General features: G+C 41.4%; 1 protein-coding gene across 1 annotated transcript; it reads right to left on the reverse strand.

The window, feature by feature from the left end:
- Positions 1–22,434: 22,434 nt before the first annotated feature.
- Positions 22,435–23,127, reverse strand: LOC149155116 (uncharacterized). The gene has a single exon (XM_089444319.1). The coding sequence runs from the start codon at positions 23,125–23,127 to the stop codon at positions 22,435–22,437; it is 693 nt and encodes a 230-aa protein (XP_089300445.1).
- Positions 23,128–24,330: the final 1,203 nt, after the last annotated feature.

The following is a 24,330-nucleotide window of genomic DNA, read 5'->3' on the forward strand; positions in this document are numbered from 1 at the left end:
AAATTTAAAATTTAAAATAAATTAAAAGTAAAATTAATTAAAATTATATATATAAGTGGAGACATTATATAAGGGTTTAGAGTACGATTTAGAATTTATTTTCCTTAACTAAGATGCAAGAGTGAAAGCATGTTTCTTTAAAGACCACCAATTGGTAGTTTTAGGTGTCGTGGTTTTCCATGAATAATTGTGATGAGATAACTTGCATTGGCACATATCATCGAGTGATGAATGCCCCTAATGTTGTTTTGACCACTGAGTTATAATAGGATTTCCCATTGTGTAAACAAAAAATAACGAATTTTCCCATTGTGTAAACAAAAAATAATGAATAAATTTAATTCGATAAAATTACTTATTATAAGAAATTAACTATTTTGGTGAATTAATTTAAACTATGTAAATAGTATTAAAAATCTACAATGAAAAAGTTATGATATTTACTTCATTAACTAAAACTTAGAAAATTATAATTAGAATAAATGTAATCTAATTACGTTAAAAAACATAAAAATGGTCAAAATTAATTAATTATAGATACAAACAAAGCATCCCCTGATGGGGTGCTACAAAAGAGAAAAGGTGGGAGACGAGATGCAACCATCCCAATAAGCCACATGGTTACGGGATGTGGTAGCACACTCAAATAAAGGATCAATATATTTCTTCAACAATTGGCATGGGGAAAATCCCCAACCCATCGTTTGATGCTTAACACATGTTATAGTTCACTTTTGTTAGTTCCTTCGTGATGGTTTCTAATGCATGCCATGATATCCTTGCAGCTTCAATGAATTATTGGCCTCCCTTTACTACTGATTCATGGAGGAATTTAATTATCAACATTTTAATTGTTGGTTCAGTGGAGGTCCCTCACATCAAATCATTACTTCATCCCTCTCATAATTTTGTCTAGTCTAGTGGTGTTAAGTACAAGTTAGTTTTACATACTCGAGGACTGGGGAAATATCTTTGAAAAATCGATTGTTGCACATAATCTATATTAAGCTCCTCTAATAATTATCACCCATTTAATCAAACATGTGAAGGGGTCTTTCTATTCCTACTCTTTTTATTTAGGCCAAAGGCTCTAATTTCTAGGATAGAAAAGATGGCTCCATGAAGCGTTTTCCACAATTTCGCTAGCCTTTTCCCCTTCCTAGCTTCTGGGTGAGGTAAATTTCAGCAATAGGGCAAGCCTTAGAGAAGGGATTCAATGAAATTTATGTTGTTGGTCATCTTTGGTTCACAGAGCTACTTCTCCCAATATACATTTGCCTGGCTCCTCATAGTATAGGTTTGACTTTTCAGTTCCTTATCTTGATTTTAATTTGATTCTCTTCCTCTGTCTTGTATCTGTTGGATACTTACGTATTGATGCAAGTCTAGGTGGGTCTCCATCTCACTTCCTTATAGTATCAAGGGGTTTGTTCTATTCTATTCAATTCTTCAAGCTCTTCATTCTAGGTAGGTACCCTCACATAGACACTACCACTCACTTTTCTCTCTTCTCTTCTCAATGCTTTTATATCCACAATGGCACCTTCATTTGTACCTAGAAGGGTTCTAGTCATTGAGTTGTAGAAATGCCTCATTAATGTGCTCATGTTTGCTATGGGGTTTCCTATTATTAAGGATGTGGGGAACAGCATACTAGGCCACATGTCTAATTGGAGAGTTCAACTATACAATTTCGGCAACTTACTCCCTTATTGATCCAAGAAGAGATTGCTCAGGAAGAATGGGAGATTTCTGATTAGAGATGTATTCTCTCGGACATTGAGGTTATAGCAAATGTTGTGAATTGGCTTCCTGATGGCAAACAGACAAGCGGTAGGTATAACCAATACATCTACATGATGGACATCTATTGGCACATGAAGTTTCTACTGAGAAGAGTACTTTTGTACACACATGAAAGTCAAAACGATTTTATCCTCTCCTTAGATCATATGCAATGTCGAATGATAGCATTAAATCTTCAATTGGGGTACATTAAGAAGTACACAGGTATTCCATTAGACTCTCAGTGCTCTCATAGTAGCAACAAGGAACATATTCCTATAGAAGCCATGGATTCATACAATTCCTCTTAACTAGTTTGTTTATGTTAAGATTTTAGACATTCAAATTTAGTTATATTTTAAGATTCCTCAACACCTTGAATGTTATGAAACTAGCTAACAAAAATATAGAAAATATAGATCAACGCCTTAGAATTCAGCCTCTTAGAGGGGCAACCTCCTTTGCATTAAACAAATGAACAATTCTTGGATGATACAAATGGCTAAACCTCCCTTCTATATATAGAAGTCTAAGGGTCACAATATAATCAAGCCAACATAACAGTAATAGAAGGGCACAACAATAACAATAGTGGGTTTCTATGGGGTTCATTTCCATGGCACGAGCTACCACGTGTTTCATAATCCAATACAATTGGAGCGACTTATTAAACAGAGAGTTTCGACTCCTGTTGTTTCCTAGGTCTAGAACCAAATCCTCCCACTCCCCCCAGGGAATTTCCTTATTCTCGCTAATGGACCGCAGCTCCCGTTCCCACCCATTGATTTTGTCTTGTATTTCCGGAGAATTCCCCACCATATATGTGTTTACCATGTACATTCTTTTTTCTGATTCTGGCTTCCTTCCTTTCTGCTGCGGATTGTTGCTTGAGCCTTCTTCCTGGGTCCGAGCTTGTTTTGCTTTCTTCGGAGCCATCTTACTGTGATCCTGATATCTTTTGATGATTGTGTCTTGCCTACCTATCAATACAACAAACCACAAGTCAGTACCTTTACATCGTAATTCTGCTTCAATCCCTTCACTTACCCCCCTAGTCTTAGCATGATGTTCCCCCTGATTCTTTTGGCTCACTGTTTTGAGCGACGTCTCTACCATTCTAGCTGCTCGGCCCGAGACCCTCTCCCCTCTCTCAACTTCCTTGGAGAACTCTTGCTGTCCAACTTGGTGGTGATCTGAGTTCGATGCCATCATCTCTCAGCTCCCCTGATGATCGGGGAGAAATGCTAACCCTCCAATTACCCATTCGATTTCTAGCCTTAGCCTTTCGGGAGTTTTCCTGATAGCAGACATGGGTGAGGTTCCTGTGACCAGCAGAGAACCTGTCTTGTCCGGACATGGTGACCCTCCCCTCCCACCATTCATTAATGGACTTCAATTTTACTCTCCTACGAGGGTCAAAAATCTCTCTACGCGAGACAGCCTCTGCTCTGGTAGGGTAAATGTTTTTCTTCCCGTTTCCGAGATGGCCTCCTCCTTCCCTACTGTTATCTATCGACTTCTGTTTTCTAGACATCTCTGTTAAAAAGCAAAAGATTCTACCTCTAACTAACACAAAGGCTGTAAGATAGGGAAATGAATAAACATACCACCTTTCTTCGCCGAAACCGGAGGTGTGGGTTGGTCGCTGAGCCTTGCTGCCACCTTTTGTCTTTCCTTCTTATTTCGTCCTATACTGCATGAGCACTCTAGCTACCACCTTAGGCCTTTGTTTGTAAACTCCCCCTTGTCCTTCCGTCCTGACCTCCACTTGGCCATGTGATTCCCCAGCTCTCATCCCCGCATCCCTGCTGTTATCACTCAGGTTGTCCCTGAAGGTTAAGAAAGGGATATGGCCGAGGTAACCACATACCAACTTTGGACTGCAGGTTCTAGCCAACCTGCAATCAGAGAGGGCTCTCTCTTTTAGATTTATCTTTGTTTGAAAGGATTTTAGGCTAGGTCTTGGGTTCATGGGGTTCTTTGTTTTGTTTTGGTGGGAAAATTGATTTTTCAGGTAGAGAGGCAGTGCATAGTCTAAGGGTTTCGAACCATTGGGCGTGGAGTCGAGGAGAGAAATGCTGTTAAGTTTCCTTAATAACAGTGAGGGAAAATGGAGCGAGATAGCTGAGGTTGAAGCAATCTTCAGGTTCAAAGGATGGGGTGAATGCTAAAGAAAGAGAGGCAGTTAAGAATCTCTCCAATAGATTAGCAGAGAAAATAACAGGGCGCTACCTAGGGGCAGTTAAGAATCCCTAGATAATTGGCCAACATAGGTGAATTGGGGTAAACATGAGCCGGAAGGAATTCAATGTTCATAACCAATTCTTTAGAGGAAAACGTCAAGAAACAGCAGAAATTGAGCATAGAGAGTATTTAAACTAATTCTAGGCTATTCCTTTTTTTTGCTACTTAGATAATGGCAAACACATAAACAGAGATAAGAGGCACTTATTGCTTCAGACCGCAGCGCAGGAATTCCATCTTCAACTCTTCAAAACATTCATCAGCAATAGATAGTTCTCTCTCCAAGCTTTAAGCAATCTTTAATTACAGAAAAGTTCAGGTATACACAGCGAGTCTCTAGTGAAAATTCTCAATTTACCAACCCTTAAAACTATACAGAGGGTGGTATATATAGGGCAAAACTTTCTATCTACTGCTTTTATTACATTTTGACCTAATCAGGTCATAAAACATAATTTATTGACCTAATTCTATCTGGAATTAAATGCAAAAAATCTCTTGAGTGGCGCTGAGGATCGCCGTATCAGAAATAAGTGAATGATGTGGTCCTTGGTGGCTTGTTGTAGTGTCTTCTGAAATAAATACGCATGGGTTCCTGCTCCTCGATGTCTGCCTGCATTTAAATTCTAAGCTGTGATTTGAGTGCAGGAATGGGCTCTAGTTCCTTGATTTGACTTTCTGGGGGGCTCCATTAATTCTTAGCTGCTTCGAGCCACTAAAATATCTTCAGCTGATACTCTTTGGCGTTTTTTCCTTCTCTGATGCTCTTTGACAAAATCTGGACTGCTGATCTGATGTAATACGGGTCTAATCACTGATAAATGGCCGTTGTTCGGCCTCTGTATCATCTGGAATTGTCTTCTGATCCTTTTGGTATGTTCTGTGAAGAAAACGGATCATTTTTGCGCCTTTTCAGGCTTCCTGGGGTCGCATGGTGAGAAGATTCCTTAAAGATTCCCTGAAGATTCTCCATTTCGGCCTAAAAACTGCCTCAGAATTGGATTCCGGGGCTCCGAAGTGCGACTTTTGCGCCTCTTCGCCCAAAAATGTTGATGATGTCAGCATTGTACGGCGGGTGACGTCAGCATGACGTCATCACGTACGGACGATGATGTGGCAGGTACGGTGGCGGGGACACGTGGCAGTGACGTGGCAAGAGGCCACGCAGGCAGGTGACTCATCGGGTGACTGGACAAGGGGTGACATGGGCGGTGACTGTGCAGGGGGTGACGTGGGAGGTGACGTCACCTAGGCAGGAGGCGATAAGTGGTATGTGGCACACCGCTTTTCGGGGAGAGCGGTTTCGGAGGGAGGGGCTCTGCCACAGCCCAGTGCCTGACGCGTGGCGGGAGTACGGCGGTAATACCGCCCATCTCCCGGACGCTAAAGTTCGGGCGGTTCGGGGATGGGGCGGCCCGCCCACCGTCGATCTGCGGGGCTGTGGATCGGACGGCTGGCGGTTGATGCGATATGACGGAGGGATAAGGGGCTGGTATATTCGCGGTATATGCCTTTTTTAATAATGCGCGCGGGATTTAAACTTCGGGAAAGTGGGTTATGGGGTTTCAAGAATGCGCGGGTTAATATTTATGCACAAAACTTCGGTTTAGGGGCGGAATATAGGTTTTTTACAGCGTTAGGGTGAAATTTTACAAGGGGAAAGGTGAAAACATGGGTTTCTTTGGGGTTTTTTAGGGTTAAGGGAGAGGTTACTAGCTGACCAGATGTCAAACTAGCTCCTTAATGACTCGGATGGGCTAAAAACCGTCCCAGATGGACTGCGATTTCCCGGACTTATAGAGAATATGGCTATATTGCCAGGGAGGGGTATTTACATAGGGGAGTTTATATACATGATTTTAATAGGGGAAGGGAAAAACTGATAGGGAGTTATATAATAAAGTTAAAAGTTAATATGGAGATGAAAAGAGGGGGCTAAGGTATGAAACCTTAGGCTTTGTTGGGGAAAAGCAGGCTCACAGATGATGAGTGAGCAATCCTTGGTGAAGGAGATCCTCACCAAGGCAAATGTCATGGAGATGATGAAACTGACAGGCTCAAGCAGATCTTGACCTCTTGGGGGATGTTAGTAAGTGACTTGGGGGGAAATGAGAAGAAGGGGATGTTAATGAATTCCATCTTGAGTACCTTCATGAAACTGCAAAACTGCCTGATAACTGTGATCTGAAAAAATAAGACATTGTGAGGTACAAAATCGATCACAAGTCATCACTCTGCCACTGAACAGCTACCTACCCAGCCTACTGTCCTAACATTTTTTCTTCTTTTTGTCTTGGGTGCACTTAGACTTGCAGACCCAGATTCACAATTTTTCTTTTTTCTATTTTCCTATCTAAATCTACACTTATTTCTGCCAGGGCCCAGATTAAACAGTTGGGTCCTTTTGATTCTCTACCTATCTACAAATCTGCCAAGATTAAACTGTTTGGACAGATGTCATTCTCTATATTCTAAAACAGGAAATTGAAACCTAGGGAGACCAAGATTAGACTGTTTGGACCTCCCTTTAAGAAATTCTTCAAAACTTGGAACAACTCATCAAAATTGGAAACAGCAGTGGCATTTGAATTGGCACACTTTATTACTTCTTCTCTAAAAGTATGGAACCTTGCTACAAGAAAGATGACATATTTGGCATGTAAAAATGTCAATCATGAAAAATGATACCCTGTTGCAATAGGAGGCTAACAGTGGCTCCACTTGGGGATGGCTTTTCCTTGTGAAAAGTCAAGAACAGCAGGTCAGACTGCCTTGATCTCTATTGTCACCGTAAACTGAAAAACTTCTTCACTCTGGCCGTTAGAAATATGAAACTCTGTGACAAAACAACCTTCTCCTCAAGTGAATCTTTGTGAACTGCTTCAGCAACGCCTGCTTTATTCTCCGTGCTGGATTATTATATACAATGTTGCCTGAGTATATATCTTTGAAAACATGGATTGCAAATTGATGTACTTCCTTCAGCTTTAGTCTGAAACAATTTCCTGAAATTTTCCTCTTCTTTTAACCTTTTCTTGCCTGAAAAATTGTAAGTGCAAAACAGCTTCTCTTTGACCCGAATTGCTGTTATGACATTGTTACTCTTGCTGCTTTGCTGAGATTGATACAGATATAGGTCCTTTTTTTTTTCTTCTTCTTAAAAAAAAAACTGGACCATCAGCACCGGCTGTGCCTTCATGAATTTACTGTTGTTCTTTCGATAATCGGCCTGCTTATCAAAAGGAATAAAAACCACTGCTCATATATACACAATATAACTGTACAAAGATATTTACAGAACTTGCATTGTTTCAACAACAAGGATCGTGATAATGTTTCAACATCCTGCCATTCACAGGACCTTCTTCAATAGTGCGGTCCTCCATAGATCTGAGAAAATAGGTGTTGTTTCCTTGAACAGCAGAAATAATAAACGGGCCTTTCCATAGGAAATCAAATTTTGCATGCTTGCCCTTGTCTTCTCTTCTTGAGTCCCACTTCAAAACTTTGTCACCAATACTGAAATTTTCAGCTTTAGCCCTCTTATCAAACATCTTTTTGAGCTTTTCTTGTAAGATTTGTGCTCTGTCATAGACTTGTTCTCTGGTTTGCTGAAGATGGATTGTCTGATTAATTCTTCTTTGAATGTCATTTGGTTCAGCTTGAATTTCTTGTAACAGCTTGATAGTAGGAATGCCTAGGGATGAAGGAAATCTAGCTTCCATGCCATATACCAGCTCGTAAGGGCTCATTCCGATTGATCTTTTGCTTGAAAGTCTGTCTGCCCATAGGGCATTCACCAGCTTTTTGTGCCAGTTTTTCTTGTTTTCTTCTAGCATTTTCTTTATGATGTTTATGAGGCTCTTGTTAGATGATTCGGCCAATCCATTGCCTTGAGGGTAATATGTTGTAGAGTGGCCCAGGGTGATATGAAACTTATGGCAGAAATTGATCATCTTTTTGGACTTGAAGGCAGCGGCATTGTCAGTGATGATTTTCTCAGGGCAGCCAAATCTGGAAAGGATATTGCATTCAAGGAATTGGATAATGATGGTATCATTGACTTGTCTACAAGGAATGGCTTCAACCCATTTGGTGAAATAATCAGTGGCTGTTAGGATCCATTTGTGTTGGCCTAAGGAAGAGGGATGGATTTCTCCAATGAAGTCAAGACCCCATTGTTGAAAAGGTTTTTCAGTGGAGATGGGTTTAAGGGGCATGGGCAACAATTTTCTCTTGCCTTCAAAAATCTGGCACTTGTGACATGTCATGGAAAACTTTTTTACATCTGCAAAGAGAGTGGGCCAGTAGAAACTAGCCCTCAGGATTTTATCTACTGTGGACTTCCAGTAGAGATGTCCTCCACAATCACCTGCATGGAATTCTTTCATTACATTGTTAGTTTCATGCATGGTTAAACAATTTAACAGTATACCTTCATGATTTCTCCAAAACAATGCACCATCAATAACACAAAATCTCAAAGCCTTCATTTTCAGAAATCTTTTCTTTGTCCTGGACAATCCTGGGGGAGCACACAGGTTTAACAATACATAGCAAATATCAGTGTACCAGGGGCATTGCAGAAATATTTCACTGATCTGTGGAGTCGCCAGCTCCGGTTCATTGTCCAGCTGGTTAATGTCTAAGGCTTGAAAATTTGTTTCGGACATCAGTTTAGCTAAACCTTGTCCCTTTATCAGCTTGGTTGGTTTTATTTCAATGTCGTATTCGAGGATACTTGCGATCCACTTTCCTCTTTTGCCTTCTAATCCGTCTTGAGTCAGTATGTCTTTTACAGCGGCGTGTGGGACGTAGGCAATCACGTGGGAATACAGTATGTACACTCTAAAATCCTTGATGGCCTTGACAAGTGCGTAGGCCTGTTTTTCCATTATCGGGTACTTCAATGGGGCGTCTCTTAAGGCTCGGCTGAAAAAAGCAATTGGCTTTTCAGCTCCCTGTTCATCCTTCTGCAGCAGGACAGCAGCTATTGTATGCTCGGATGCAAACGAAAATATGATAAAATCTTTATCAAACTGGGGACTAGTTAGGACAGGGGTTTGAGTTAAGGCAGATTTGATACTCTCAAATGCTTGCTTAGCTTCCAGGGACCATCTTACCTTGGCGTCTTTCTTTAACATGTTGCTTAACAGTCTTATTAATTCAGCCAGATTTGGAATAAACCTTCTTAAAAAGTTGATTTTTCCAAGGAATGCTTGTAGCTCTTTTATGTTTCTGGGGTATGGAATTTGGAGGATGGCTTGTATTCTCTCAGGATCAATTCTGATTCCATCCTTTGATATAATGTGGCCAAGTAATTTTCCTTCTTCAAGGCCAAATAAAGATTTCTTAGGATTCAAGGAGATGCCATACTTTCTGCATGTTATGAAAATTTGCCTGAGGTGCTTGAGATGTTCTTCATCAGATTTGGAAAATGGGGTTAAATCATCAAGGTACACAACCAGGAAGTCATGTATTTCTTTGGCGAAAGCAATATCCATTGCTCGTTGAAAGGTAGCACCAGCGTTTTTAAGTCCAAATGGCATCTTTACATACTTAAATGTTCCCCAGGGTGTGGTAAAAGTTGTTTTGTCTTGGTCATCTGGGTGAACAAGTATCTGGTTAAAACCTGAAAATCCATCTAGTAAAGAGATTCTAGATGATCCCACTACTCTCTGCAATATGTGGTCCATTTTGGGCAAAGGATAGTGGTCTTTTAAGGAGACTTGGTTTAAGTTTCTGAGGTCTACACAAAGTCTGATTTCACCTGTCTTTTTTCTTGTAGGAACAAGATTGGACACCCACTCAGAGAATCTGATAGGGGCTATTATGCCTACTTCCCACATCCTTTTTACTTCTTTTTCAATTGGGGGAAGCAGCACGGGGTTGATTCTTCTCAATTTCTGTTTGAAGCGCTTCTGATTGGGCTTCAATGGGATTGTGTGCTAAATCACTGATGTATCATAGGACTTCAAATCCTCATAGCTCCAGGCAAATACATCCTGAAATTCTTTGAATAAGTCAATGTACTTGGGCTTTTGGTCGGGTGGCAAATTTTTGGACAGTTTGATCATTTTTGGATTCTCTGGTGTCCCAATGTTGTGTTCTTCAATTTCTGTGTTTATTGGTTGCAGTTTTGGTTTTCTGGGAACGTCATTAGAGTCAAACATGTCTTCTAGCGGAGTTAGTCCAGCAGGAAAAAAATTATCCTTTAGGTCAATGATTTCTACCTCTGTTCTGTCTGCTTCTTCTGCCTGTGTTTGTTTCAGCTGCTCAATGTTTTCATTGTCAAAAACAGTTGGCTTTAGAATTAGTTTGGCTGTTGCAGCATCTAGAGCTTGCTGACTTTCATTTCTCTGTTGTTCAGAATTTGTCATGGCATCTGTGTCAATGTGAGTATTTGAAAATTCGTGCGCAAGGGTAAGGAAATTATTAATCTGGGCATCATTCTCGAATACTTGCCAATCTCTGACGTTATTTGGGACGGTGGGCCTATGTTTTATTTTGGCTGTGAAATGATGGTGTGGGTCAAAAGGGAGTTTACATGTACTTGCGAATGTGGCCAGGCTGTGAGCGTGAATGTTGTGATTTCTGGAAATCTTGTCAAGCTTGAATTCAGTGAATGACTGGAGTATGTCAGTAGCAGCAGTTCTGTAGGCTCTCATTCTGTTGTCGTTGGTAACAAAATTACCTTTCATCTGTTGTATAACTAGATCAGAGTCACCTAGGATAGATATTTTAACAGCTCCTATAGCTTTTAACAGTTTAAGGCCTAAAAGCAGAGCCTCATACTCTGCCATGTTATTTGTGCATTTAAAGTTCAGTCTGTAGGCATGTCCTTCTGCATGGTTATTGAGTGTGTTATGAATCCAGACACCTGCCCCTGCTCCTAACTTGTTAACAGAGCCATCAAACTCTAAGAACCATGTGATTTCTTGCTTGTGATCAGTATCAAGAGATTGAGCTGTTTCAGGATTGGGCAGATTTAAAATTTCTGTTTGGGCAGGCTCTTGTAACATGCTGGTTGCGTTTGCTGTTTTGACAATCTCTTTATCATGGGTAACCGTTTCTTCACTGATGTGCACTTGTTGTTCTAGAGCTAGCAGTTTACCCTCAGTGGGTAAATTTATTTCATCATTAAATAAAATGAAAGAATCCATATCGGAATGGATCGAATAAATAGGAAAATTTTCAGGTTTGCTTTCACTACTCACTACATATTTCATGAGCGTTTCTCTGTACAGTCTCTTTGGTTGCCCAAAGACTGAAATGGTAGCATAGGAAAGGTCTAGTTGAAGGGATCCTTGAAGCTTCGCTCCCCATGATCTTGACAGGAGCATACCGTACTTGGGAGGAATATCAGCGACTACTACATCCATGAGGATGGTTTTGTTCGGATATTGGACTAAGGAAACACACAGGTCTTTGATGAGACCTAGACATTTCACTTGACTTGAGTCAAATGAGTATAAATCTTTGTAAGGCCTTGTGATGTCGAGATTCAGTTTTTCCATAACTGCTTTGGGCATAAGATTGTGCAATGCCCCTGAGTCAAACATAGCGTTGTGTAAAACTTTGTCATGTATATGCAGACTGACATAAAAGGGTGGGACAGGTCCGTGGGTGGATTTTCCATTAACTTCTGGTCCAAATAATAGCTCAGGGGAATCATCCAAAACATTTACATCATCTTTGTTTTCTGGCATTTGCAATGATCTTTGAATTTGCTGCCTATATACATCGTGTTTGGCCAATTCTGAAAGAGGAATGGCTATCTTGAGTTTTCCAATCTCTGTTTCTAAATTAAATGGCTTTTCCAGTGGAGTCTTGGTGTTGATAACAACAGTTTTTTCCTTTTCTCCTGAAATGTCAGTGGCTTTTTCTTGTTTATCACTGCTATGGGAAGTATTTGCTCGTGGTTTGGCAACTTCAGGAGTATTTTTTGGGATGCTGTTTGAATTCTCTTTTGAGAAAGGAGGCGTCAAAGGCTGCTCAACAGCAGGCTGCGTGTCTGTTATGTCCTCTACAGTCACTTGACTTGAGTTTGAGGCAGTCGTATCAACTGGTTGGGTTATGACAGCTGTGTTTTTAATCTTGTTGGGCTGTTTGGTTTCCTTCGTTTTGCTGGGCTCAGAGATGTCAATGGTCCTAGTTCTGAGCTTATACTGTTTGTGTACTTCATACACAACAGTATCATAACCCTGCTTGAAATCAAAAGATTCACCAGTTTTAGTCTGAAATTGACTACCATCATGTTCATTTTGGTCTTCTTGTGTCAGGAACGTTTGATGCTCACCCTTTAGGTCCATTAAATTCATGTGATCGTCTTCTATAGGCTGACTAGAAGTAGATCCTTCTACATAGTTATCTTGAAAAGGGGGTCTAATGTCTTGGTCTTGGTTAGTCCTACCCGCATTTATGTTCTGTGTTTTCCTAAAATTTGGATTTCTTATGGTGTTGGGCTGCTGTCCTTCCCATGATGCCTTTCTCTCAACATGTTCTACTCTTTCTCCTAGTCTTTGCAGGCCATTAATGATAGCATCAAGCTTCTGGTCAAAGGCTGAGGGCTCTTCCTTAAAGGTGGTTCTCTTTTCCATTCTCGCTCTGTTTCTTTTGGCAATTAAGTTAGCTTCTACGGTAACAGCAACTTTTTGGGCGTCTTCAAGAGTTGTAGGGGCTCTTTCTTTCAACTGATATGCCATATCAGGGTCAAAACCATCAGGAAATTTGTACAGGGCCAGATCGGGTGGAGGCCTTAAATTCTGTGGTATCGCATTATATACATTATTGAATCTTGCACAGTACTCCAAAATGGTCTCTTGAGGACCTCGTTTGATTGTATCATATTCAGCTAGTATGTGCAAGGGATCTTTCTTTTTCTCCCATCTGTTGGTAAAGGATAGGTAAAGCTCATCAGGAGTGGTTATGGAATTTGCAGCAAGTGATCTGAACCAAGTTCTAACATCACCTGTCAGGCTCTGAACAAAAATTCTCATCCTCACGCTGTCATCATCTATTTCATAGTTTTCAAAATAGTCTTGCATCTTTTTGGCATGCTGAATAGCTGTGAGGGGACCAGTGGAATCAAAATATGTGATTTTGGATTGGTAATCTTGAGGTAAAGCTGCAACGTTAGCAGGCAATTGCAGGGGTGCATATCTATTAGCCATATTGGTGGGGATAACAGGAACAACAGGGATTACAGGGACAACAGGAACGACTGGTACAGTGGAAACAACAGTAGCAGTAATGGGAATATGTGCAGTGAATGAAGGTGCGAAGGGAGGGCTTTGAGATGTAGATGATGAACTAGGGGAAGCAGGGGTAGACCGGAATAAAACCTTGACAGGAGTTGGAACAGAGCTAGGGTAAGTTGTTTCAGGACTCAAATCAGCAAAATTTTCTTGTCTTTGTTGCTTCCTAAGGATTTTAGGGATTATGTTAGGGTTTTCAAAAACAGCTGGAGGATCTGGGTCTGGGTTTGACCTTGTATATCGCGGATTTTTCTTAGGAGCCAGTTTCCGAACTTATTTTTTGGATATATTTTTTGGAATATTTTTGTATTCACATAAGATTTTGGAATGGCTGTGTATATCTTAAAACTAGCATGAAGATTGACTGAAGCAGCTTTTATCTAAACCTGTTAATGTAAAACAAAAACAGTTTCAAAGGCTTCCTGGCTGACATTTAGGCTTCATCTGTAGTTTTAGGAAATATACAGCAATTAGAAAATCAATTTCTACAGGAGTTTTAACCTTCTTCGTGAAACTTTGTAAAATTAACTGAGGAGATTCCACAGTGGAGTCGCCATTATGTTATCACTCAGGTTGTCCCTGAAGGTTAAGAAAGGGATACAGCCGAGGTAACCACAAACCAACTTTGGACTGCAGGTTCTAGCCAACCTGCAATCAGAGAGGGCTCTCTCTTTTAGATTTAGCTTTGTTTGAAAGGATTTTAGGCTAGGTCTTGGGTTCAGGGGGTTCTTTGTTTTGTTTTGGTGGGAAAATTGATTTTTCAGGTAGAGAGGCAATGCACAGTCTAAGGGTTTCGAACCATTGGGCGTGGAGTCGAGGAGAGAAATGTTGTTAAGTTTCCTTAATAACAGTGAGGGAAAATGGAGCGAGATAGCTGAGGTTGAAGCAATCTTCAGGTTCAAAGGATGGGGTGAATGCTAAAGAAAGAGAGGCAGTTAAGAATCTCTCCAACATATTAGCAGAGAAAATAACAGGGCACTACCTAGGGGCAGTTAAGAATCCCTAGATAATTGGCCAACACAGGTGAATTGGGGTAAACATGAGTCGGAAGGAATTCAATGTTCATAACCAATTCTTTAGAGGAAAACATCAAGAAACAGCAGAAATTGAGCATAGAGAGTATTTAAACTAATTCTAGGCTATTCCTTTTTTCTGCTACTTAAATAATGGCAAACACATAAACAGAGATAAGAGGCACTTATTGCTTCAGACCGCAGTGCAGGAATTCCATCTTCAACTCTTCAAAACATTCATCAGCAACAGACAGTTTGCTCTCCAAGCTTTAAGCAATCTTTAATTACAGAAAAGTTCAGGTATACACAGCGAGTCTCTAGTGAAAATTCTCAATTTACTAACCCTTAAAACTATACAGAGGGTGGTATATATAGGGCAAAACTTTCTATCTACTGATTTTATTACATTTTGACCTAATCAGGTCATAAAACATAATTTATTGACCTAACTCTATCTGGAATTAAATGCAAAAAATCTCTTGAGCGGCGCTGAGGGTCGCCGTATCAGAAATAAGTGAATGGTGTGGTCCTTGGTGGCTTGCTGTAGTGTCTTCTGAAATAAATACGCATGGGTTCCTGCTCCTCGATGTCTGCCTACATTTAAAGTCTAAGCTGTGATTTGAGTGCAGGAATGGGCTCTAGTTGCTTGATTTGACTTTCTGGGGGGCTCCATTAATTCTTAGCTGCTTCGAGCCACTAAAATATCTTCGGCTGATACTCTTTGGCATTTTTTCCTTCTCTGATGCTCTTTGACAAAATCTGGACTGCTGATCTGATGTACTACGGGTCTAATCACTGATAAATGGCCGCTGTTCGGCCTCTGTATCATCTGGAATTGTCTTCTGATCCTTTTGGTATGTTCTGTGAAGAAAACAGGTCATTTTTGCGCCTTTTCGGGCTTCCTGGGGCCGCATGGTGAGAGGATTCCTTAAAGATTCCCTAAAGATTCTCCATTTCGGCCTAAAAACTACCTCAGAATTGGATTCCGGGGCTCTGAAGTGCGACTTTTGCGCCTCTGCGCCCAAAAAATGTTGATGACGTCAGCATTGTACGGCGGGTGACGTCAGCATGACGTCATCACATACAGACGATGACGTGGTAGGTACGGTGGCGGGGACACGTGGCAGTGACGTGGCAGGAGGCCACGCAAGCAGGTGACTCATCGGGTGACTGGACAAGGGGTGACGTGGGCGGTGACTGTGCAGGGGGTGACGTGGGCGGTGACGTCACCTAGGCAGGAGGCGGTAAGTGGTATGTGGCGCACCGCTTTTCGGGGAGAGCAGTTTCGGAGGGAGGGGCTCTGCCACAGCCCAGCGCCTGACGCGTGGCGGGAGTACGGCGGTAATACCGCCCATCTCTCGGACGCTAAAGTTCGAGCGGTTTGGGGATGGGGCGACCCACCCACCGTCGATCTGCGGGGCTGTGGATCGGACGGCTGGCGGTTGATGCGATATGACGGAGGGATAAGGGGCTGGTATATTCGCGGTATATGCCTTTTTTAATAATGCGCGCGGGACTTAAACTTCGGGAAAGTGGGTTATGGGGTTTCAAGAAAGCACAGGTTAATATTTATGCACAAAACTTCGGTTTAGGGGCAGAATATAGGTTTTTTACAGCGTTAGGGTGAAATTTTACAAGGGCAAAGGTGAAAACATGGGTTTATTTGGGGTTTTTTAGGGTTAAGGGAGAGGTTACTAGCTGACCAGATGTCAAACTAGCTCCTTAATGACTCGGATGGGCTAAAAACCATCCCAGATGGACTGCGATTTCCCGGACTTATAGAGAATATGGCTATATTGCCAGGGAGGGGTATTTACATAGGGGAGTTTATATACATGATTTTAATAGGGGAAGGGAAAAACTGATAGGGAGTTATATAATAAAGTTAAAAGTTAATATGGAGATGAAAAGAGGGCGCTAAGGTATGAGACCTTAGGCTTTGTTGGGGAAAAGCAGGCTCACAGATGATGAGTGAGCAATCCTTGAGTGAAGGAGATCCTCACCAAGGCAAATGTCATGGAGATGATGAAACTGAGAGGCTCAAGCAGATCTTGACCTCTTGGGGGATGTTAGTAAGTGACTTGGGGGGAAATGAGAAGAAGGGGATGTTAATGAATTCCATCTTGAGTACCTTCATGAAACTGCAAAACTGCCTGATAACTGTGATCTGAAAAAATAAGACATTGTGAGGTACAAAATCGATCACAAGTCATCACTCTGCCACTGAACAGCTACCTACCCAGCCTACTGTCCTAACATTTTTTCTTCTTTTTGTCTTGGGTGCACTTAGACTTGCAGACCCAGATTCACAATTTTTCTTTTTTCTATTTTCCTATCTAAATCTACACTTATTTCTGCCAGGGCGCAGATTAAAAAGTTGGGTCCTTTTGATTCTCTACCTATCTACAAATCTGCCAAGATTAAACTGTTTGGACAGATGTCATTCTCTATATTCTAAAACAGGAAATTGAAACCTAGGGAGACCAAGATTAGACTGTTTGGACCTCCCTTTAAGAAATTCTTCAAAACTTGGAACAACTCATCAAAATTGGAAACAACAGTGGCATTTGAATTGGCACACTTTATTACTTCTTCTCTGGTTTTCTTCTCTGAAAATATGGAACCTTGCTGCAAGAAAGATGACATATTTGGCATGTAAAAATGTCAATCATGAAAAATGATACCCTGTTGCAACAGGAGGCTAACACCTGCCTCGGGATTTTCCACTATTTGTCTGTCCTCCTTTATTCTTCATAACTCCTACATTGTCCCGGCTGCTCCTGCCGTATCCTTTCTGTACCACTGATGCCACTTGTCATCCTTCCGCTGTCATTTATCCTGACTTCCCACGCTCCCTCCAGTTCTTCCCTTAATGGCGTCTCGGTTCTCTCCCCTTCCCCATCACATGACCCTCTCCTACCTTGCCCCATCTGCTGCCCTACTCCATCACTTATACCACTCCTGTCCTTTCTCACGGATATGCTGTCCATCCCCACCCACTGTAATCTTTCCCCACATCTGCCACCTACTATCATTTCCTAGCCATCCACCTCAGAATTGCCATGATCACCCTTGTCGATGTCGAGAAGTTTCTGTAATCTATCTCGCTCCTCCGGGTGCAGCGGATCCATTCCTTCACTGTCTATGAGCTTTCCCCTGTTCTGACTACCCCAATTCACTAACCAATCTGCCGATTTATTTCCTGAGCACCTGACATGGGTAGGGATTAGATAGTCTATTTTGTTCAATAGCTTCCCTATTTATCTGATGAGCCATTCCGTTCGCCAGCTCTTACTGATTTTTTCCACTGGTTTTTGTTGTTGCAATTGCCTTACCATATCCACCACCAATTTGAGTCCCCCTCAATTTGGAGGCTCTTAATCTTTACCTGTATCGCAATTTCCAGGCCTCGTTTCAGTGCATGCAGTTCCGCTTCATTGTTCGTCACCTCCCCGCAGTCCATTGCAAAGATTCTCACTGTTTTTCCTCTGTCATTCCTGAAGATTCCCCCGATACCTGCTTCCCCCAGGTTGTGTTTGGCGACAGCATCGAAGTTTAGTTTTGTAAATCCCTGTGGGGGGTGCCTGTACTATTTAGATTCTGCCACCTCTCTGATTTGGCCTTTTCTTTGGTCACCCCCGCTTAGCATACTCTGGGTTACTGCTAGCCTTTTCAGGATTTCCTCCTCTACTTGCGGCGCCTTCCAGTCCTCATCCTTCCATCTTTCCGTTAAGATTGTTTCTCTCATGTTCCTGATGGTTTGCTGCCAAATGTCTGCTAGAGTGAGATTTTCTGCCTTGAAAATTACACTATTCCTGGCCTTCTAGATGTTCCAGATCAAAAACCCAGTGGAAAGTAGCCATGCACGATTTACCACCAGGTTTTGGTAAGGTTTCCTCGGCCAGTTTTCTAAGGTATTGATAATATTTTGATAATTCTTGTGACGTCACTCAAACAACTTGTAATGGTTTTCCCACAAGGTGTCGCTGACTGTGCAATGGTTCATCAAGTGCTCCATTGATTCCTCCTATGAATTGCAGAGCGCACAACGTGATGGTCCTTGTCGCCTCTTCCTCTGCAGCTGTTCCCAGGTAAGCGCCCTGCAATGTAACATAATCCAGATAAAGAAAGACACTTTCGGCCAGTGTTTGGTTTTCCATAGGTTTTTCCATTTTTTCGCCTCTACCTGTTGATTCTATTTGGCTTTTAGGCAGTACCCTTCTGTTATTGAAAAAGTACCTTGAATTCTGGTGCCCATCTTAGGATGTCTTTCCCTGTTTTCCTCCCCACTTTACGGGATGCCATCTCCTTGTGGTAGTCTTACCATCTGTCTGAGTTAGGGGCCCCTACCCAATCCTCTTTCTGTTTCCAATTATGCCAATAATCGCCTACCCCTTATTTCGAAAAGTTGCCTACAACATTCTCCTCTGCCTGAGACATGAAATCCTGGATGACTTGAAGGTTTTCCTTAAAACTGAGCCTTTCACATTGCTGCCATGATTCCTCCAAAAACCTAGCTTTATCTCCTGCTCTTATCTCCCAAAAGCTATATTCTCTAATCAGTTCTTTGTTACCCCTCGCTAGGTTCCAAATTGCGGAGCCTTTAGTCTCTGTCTAGCTTCTCATTCTGTTTTTGGGTTCCCCTACTGCCTCATATTTCCTTTCCCAGATTTCCTTCCATAAATCTTGGCCACCCTGCATCCATCTCCACCAAATCTTCACCCCCATCACTTAGTTAAGAACATAGGGGTCCCTTAATCCTAAGCCTCCATCTTTGGAAAGCCTACTTAGCCAATCCCACAAAATTAAGGCCCATTTTCTAGTTTTACTGTTTCCCTGCCACAGAAATTTCTTAAACATGGCTACTAGCTTTTGACTAATGGACTTGGGGATAGCTTGACATGAAATCTGGTAGATTGGAATAGCCTGCAGAACAGCTTTTAATAGAATTAGCCGATTGGGAGCATTCAGTGAGCGAAAGTTCTAGTTGTCCATCTTATTCTTGATTTTTTTAATTAGGGGTTCCTAGTTAGCAGCCCTGTATTGATGCTCATTAAGCATAATACCCAGGTATTTTGACGGGAAGGTTCCAATTCTGAATCCCATTATGCGTGCCAAGAATCTTTGGGCCGCTAGCTGGGTGTTAAAGAAAAATACTTCAGATTTCTCTTTATTAATCTCAGTCCCGGAAGCTTGATTGAATTCTGATAAGGTTCTAGCAATCTTTTGGGCCTCCTTTAGAGTGGCCTATCCATATAACATTACGTCGTCTACTAATTGCTGGTGAGTTACAGGGAGATCATTCCCACATATTCGTAGCCCCTTTAGCTGATCGCTGGCTACCTGGGCCTTTATCATCCTGCCTAATCCTTATGTTGCCAGGATGAAGAGGAACGGAGACAAGGGTTCTCCTTACCTTAGCCCTCGTGAGGGATTGAAGGCTTTGGTGGGAGTACCATTCAACATGATTGACAACACTGGAGTACTTACCATTGACAAGATCCATTTCACCCATCTTGGATCAAAATCATGGGCTTTGAGAATTCCTTCTAGGTGCCGCCAACTAAGGTGGTCGTACACCTTAGCTAGGTCTAATTTGATTAGCATACCTTGGTTTTGAGAGTTTTTCAAGGAGTGGATCACTTCCTGGGCCACTATAATTCCATCTATAATCTGTCGCCCTTTGACAAAGCCAGTTTGTTCCTACGCTATAAGGTCTGGCAGAATAGGCTTGAGTCTATTAACCATAATTGTTGCTAAGATTTTGTGCACTACATTACAGAGGGATATAGACCTGAACCCCCGCAGTTCATCCGATTTTCCGTTCTTCAGGATCAAGGCTAGGAAAGTGGAATTCAGTCCCTGATGCATGTGTTTAGAACACCTTGATTCCTCCACTAAGTCCACGAAGTCATTGACCGTAAAACTCCAGGCTGCTTGGTAAAACTCAATGGTAAAGCCGTCGGGACCCAGGGCCTTATTCTTCACCATTTTGTTGACCACTTCCTGTACTTCTTCCTTAGTGATAACCCTGAGCAATGCCATATTTTGTTCTCTAGTAACTTTCTTAGGGATATGTTGGCAGACCTTGTTTATTTCCTCTGTCCTGTTAATGTTAGGTTCTGTTAGGATTCCTTTGAAATATTCCACCAGGAGCTGTTCCATATCTTTCTGTTGCAATACTCTGTTTCCTTGACAATCTTTCAGTGAGAAAATTCTATTGTGATGACGGTGATTCATCATCGCTTTGTGGAAGAATTTGGAGTTCTTTTCCCCGTCTTTTAGCCATTGGACACGAGATTTCTGTTTCCACAGAATTTCTTCCTATTTGCATCTTTCCTCCAATTGATTGATTACCCTGCCTTCCTGTTCTGCCAACTCCTCGCTTCTTCTGTCCTTGATGATTTGTTGTTGTATTCCTTCCAATCTAGTCTGTAGTTTACCTTTCTCCTGCTGGATATTTTTTAATTCTTCCTTATTCCATTTCTTAATTTTGCCCTTTATTTCCTTAAGTCTGAGTTGGAAAGTGTGCATTTTGTTCCGGCCTTCCGTTCCCCTCCTTCTCTCCTGCCACCAGTTTCTTACTGTGTCTAAGAAATCTGGAGCTCGAAGCCAAAAGGACTCAAAACGAAAAGGTATCTTTTTATTCTAATTGTTCAAAGCTATTTCCATCTTTATTGGCCAATGGTCGGACCCTATAGAGGGTAGGATAGAGGCTTCATAAAAAATATCCATACCTATTATGTACTCAGAGATTAGAAATCGATCTAGTCTTGACGCAATTTGTTTGTCTCCGCCTCTTCTATTGTTCCAGGTGAATTTCCCATTTATAGTAGGGATATCTACCATCCTTAATTCTGTTTGGACATCTCTGAATCTTTCCATCTATGGGTCTTCTCTACTTATTCCGCCTTTCTTCTCTTCTCTAGATGTTATCAAGTTGAAGTCTCCTGCAATAATCCACCTTTGCTCCTGGTGCATATTTTTTAGTTTTTCTAAGTGACTAAGGAATAGGCCTCTGTTAGCCTAGGTATGAGGCCTGTAAACAGCCGACCCCACCACCCATTCACTCTACCCAATGTGTCTAAATCTTCTAGTCAGGATTCTTGGCATTCCTATCCACCAATCTAATAGGACTTCTGCTAGATTCCAAATGATGGCTATCCCTCCTGCACTTCCTTTAGCATCTATGGTTATTTGTTCGTATCTTGGGTTTATTTTATTGAGGATTTCCTCCATCTTCTACCCTGAAATTTTAGTTTCCTGAATAAGCATGATTTGAGGTTTGTCCTTCCTCGGTCTTGCCGCTAGATGTCTCTGTTTCCCTTTACGGTTTAGGCCTCTAATATTCCATGATGTCAGAATCATTGATGAGGTTGAGATAGATTTTGAAACACCGCTGATAGCGGGACCACTCTCCCTGTGTTCACCAGCATTTCCCCCATATTTTGGATGGAGTCTTTAACATTTTTCCTTCCTCTTCTCCCCCCCCCCTTACCTTGCCCTTGCTAATCTGATCTATTTTCCCTCTAGCTCTCTTGGTATTCTTCTGGTGTATCTTTACCTTTTTCCTGTTTAGCCTTATACTGTTGGAAGGTTTCTGCATACAACCTCTTTTGGTCTTCTGGGATAAACCTCTCGTCCAGATTCCTCCATTCATTCAATAATTTTCTTAAGACTTCTTCCTCTTGACTTAATTGTTCCCTGGTTGTCTCCATGTCTGTTTCCATTTGTTCTACTAGTTCTTGTTGTTCCTTACCTTTGTCTATGGCCTCACTCGGGGCTTTCCTTTTTGTGTGGGTTCTTTCACTGCTAGCGCTATTGTCTGACTCCTTATCATCTTGATTTTCCATGGTTTGGTCTTCCTCTTCTCCCTCTTCCTGTAATATTTCAAAGCTGTTTGATTTCTTTGGGGTTGTTTGTTTTTCCTTCTTATCTTCCTTGGGGATTTCTTTGTTTATTCTCCATTTTCTTTTCACCTCTTGGAATCCTTCTTAGTCAATTGTCCCTCTCTTTTGCAAGTTACTTCTCCTTTCTTCTTCTTCCATTATAATTGGGCATTCCTTAGCTAGGTGGCCATGGTCATGGCACCTACGACATCTAAAAGGGATGTGCTCGTAGTCTAAGTTTTGCTGCTAGACTTCTTCATGATACTCTAGTTCCACAGAATCTGGGATAGGGTTTGCTAAGTTCATATAGACACATATCCTAGCATACGAAGTATACCTTCCTTTCTTTGTGGTTTCTGCTATTTTTACGAAACTACCTATTGAGTTTCCTATCCCCTCCAATATTTTTGGGTCCCAGAAGTCAATAGGTAGTCCAAATAAACGAACCCAGACCGGCGCTACTAGAAATTTTTCCTTATCGGGGTTGTAGCATTCCTCCCAATAGCGCATGAAAATACCAGCATTATAATAGAAATAAGGGCCATTTTCAAAGACTTTTTCCTTATCTTGCAGGTTTGAGAAAATTACCGTAAAGAAGCCCTTTACTCCCAGCTTGAGCTCAATGTGTCCTTGGGGCTGCCATTTTTGCTGAATCCACTTGGTTAGGTCTCTTTCTGATGGGCAAATGCCTACAAACATGCAGATAAGGGCATGACCTTTCATATAACTTCTGTATTTTTCCAATTTATTCGATGGAATCACAAACCTGGGTTTCTCCTCTGCACATGGAAGGCATCTTCCCCTTCTGCCCGCTTGCCAAGTCGCTCCCAGTACCGGACCAACGTTCTGTTTCTCCTTTGTCAGCTGGCTATTCTGACCGTCGCCTGTCATGGTATCCCGATAGGAGGGGATCTCTCCCCTCCTGACGCCTTCTGTCATGACATTTGTCTCTCAGGTTTCTCTCTTATCTTCCGCTGTATCTCTCTGTAGTCTACACCCTGGCCTTTTCTCTGTTCCTTCCCGCCGATTTTATCGCCTTGTCGCCATTAGGGTTTTGGTTGCAGGACTACTAGGAAATGAAAAAATTATTATAATAATAATGATAATCATATATTTTGTCAATTTAATTTATTAGTCTTATAAAATGAGATGTATTAATTTAACATAAACAAAATAAAAGTGGAGATGTATTGTGGGGTTTATGATAGGCCACGAAGAAAATAGAGGTCAGGTTAGTTACCACATGATAGGCCATGTGTTAGATCATATACCATGTAACAATGATGATGCAAAGGTTGAAGGGGGGGAATCTTAAGAGTCTTATTAACATGAGAGGCTTTGTGTTCATATCAAGGAAAATTTTATTCAAGAAATCTTTATGGTTTTGTTAATCTCCTCATTAAATGACACATTGAACTTTTCCTTTCCTTCTTGGTCGGTTTATGCCTTTTAATGTCTTTGGTCTCCCTCTTGGATTATAAGATTAGAAATCACCTACTCACATATCCTCAGTCTGCAACAAGTTTATGAGAACATTGTTTTACGTAATCTTGTACAATCATAGAAAAGTCCATCAAGACTATGTCTGTGCAATGATCAAACCATGTTGACAGTCAATGCATGATTTCATTGATAGTCTCTCCCTTTTGGTTGTGATTTTGCTTTTGTTTTGGTGAGCTTTTTGGACTTTCGCTTTTGTGTGCCTTCACTTCCGTGAGTGTCTCTTTCATGCTTTTGACTGTCGCCTTCACTTTCATTCATCGTAATTAGTGTCATTTTCATTTATGTTGGATCTTGGATATGTTGTTTCTACCATCATTCACATATCTCAAGTGTCATTCCCACTTTTCTCTTTATATAGTAAATGTCATCTTTTAGCATGAGACGTGTCCCTTATCACATAAAGTGGAGTTTTCACTTGTTTAAAAGGGTAAATTTGGTGTAAATGAGTCCATCTAGTCATGTAGTCATGTTTTACACTCATTTCTCTAGTTTTATCCAATGTCACATAAGCGTCATCACTGTCGTTGCAAAGTGTACCTTTAGTGTAGCACTTGGGGAAACTTGTCATAATGCTATCGCATTGAGGGAAGTATGTTGTTCGTGTATTCTGAGTAATCAATTTTATGTCTTAAATGTGTG

This window comes from Pinus tabuliformis, chromosome 9, assembly GCF_031772625.1.
Source record: "Pinus tabuliformis cultivar Carrire ecotype Pingquan chromosome 9, CPIR1, whole genome shotgun sequence".
Taxonomy (NCBI): Eukaryota; Viridiplantae; Streptophyta; class Pinopsida; order Pinales; family Pinaceae; genus Pinus; species Pinus tabuliformis.

Excerpts from the sequence above, each read along its gene's own strand:
- LOC149155116 (XM_089444319.1), bottom strand. The coding sequence starts at position 23,127 with ATGACAGAAGGCGTCAGGAGGGGAGAGATCCCCTCCTATCGGGATACC.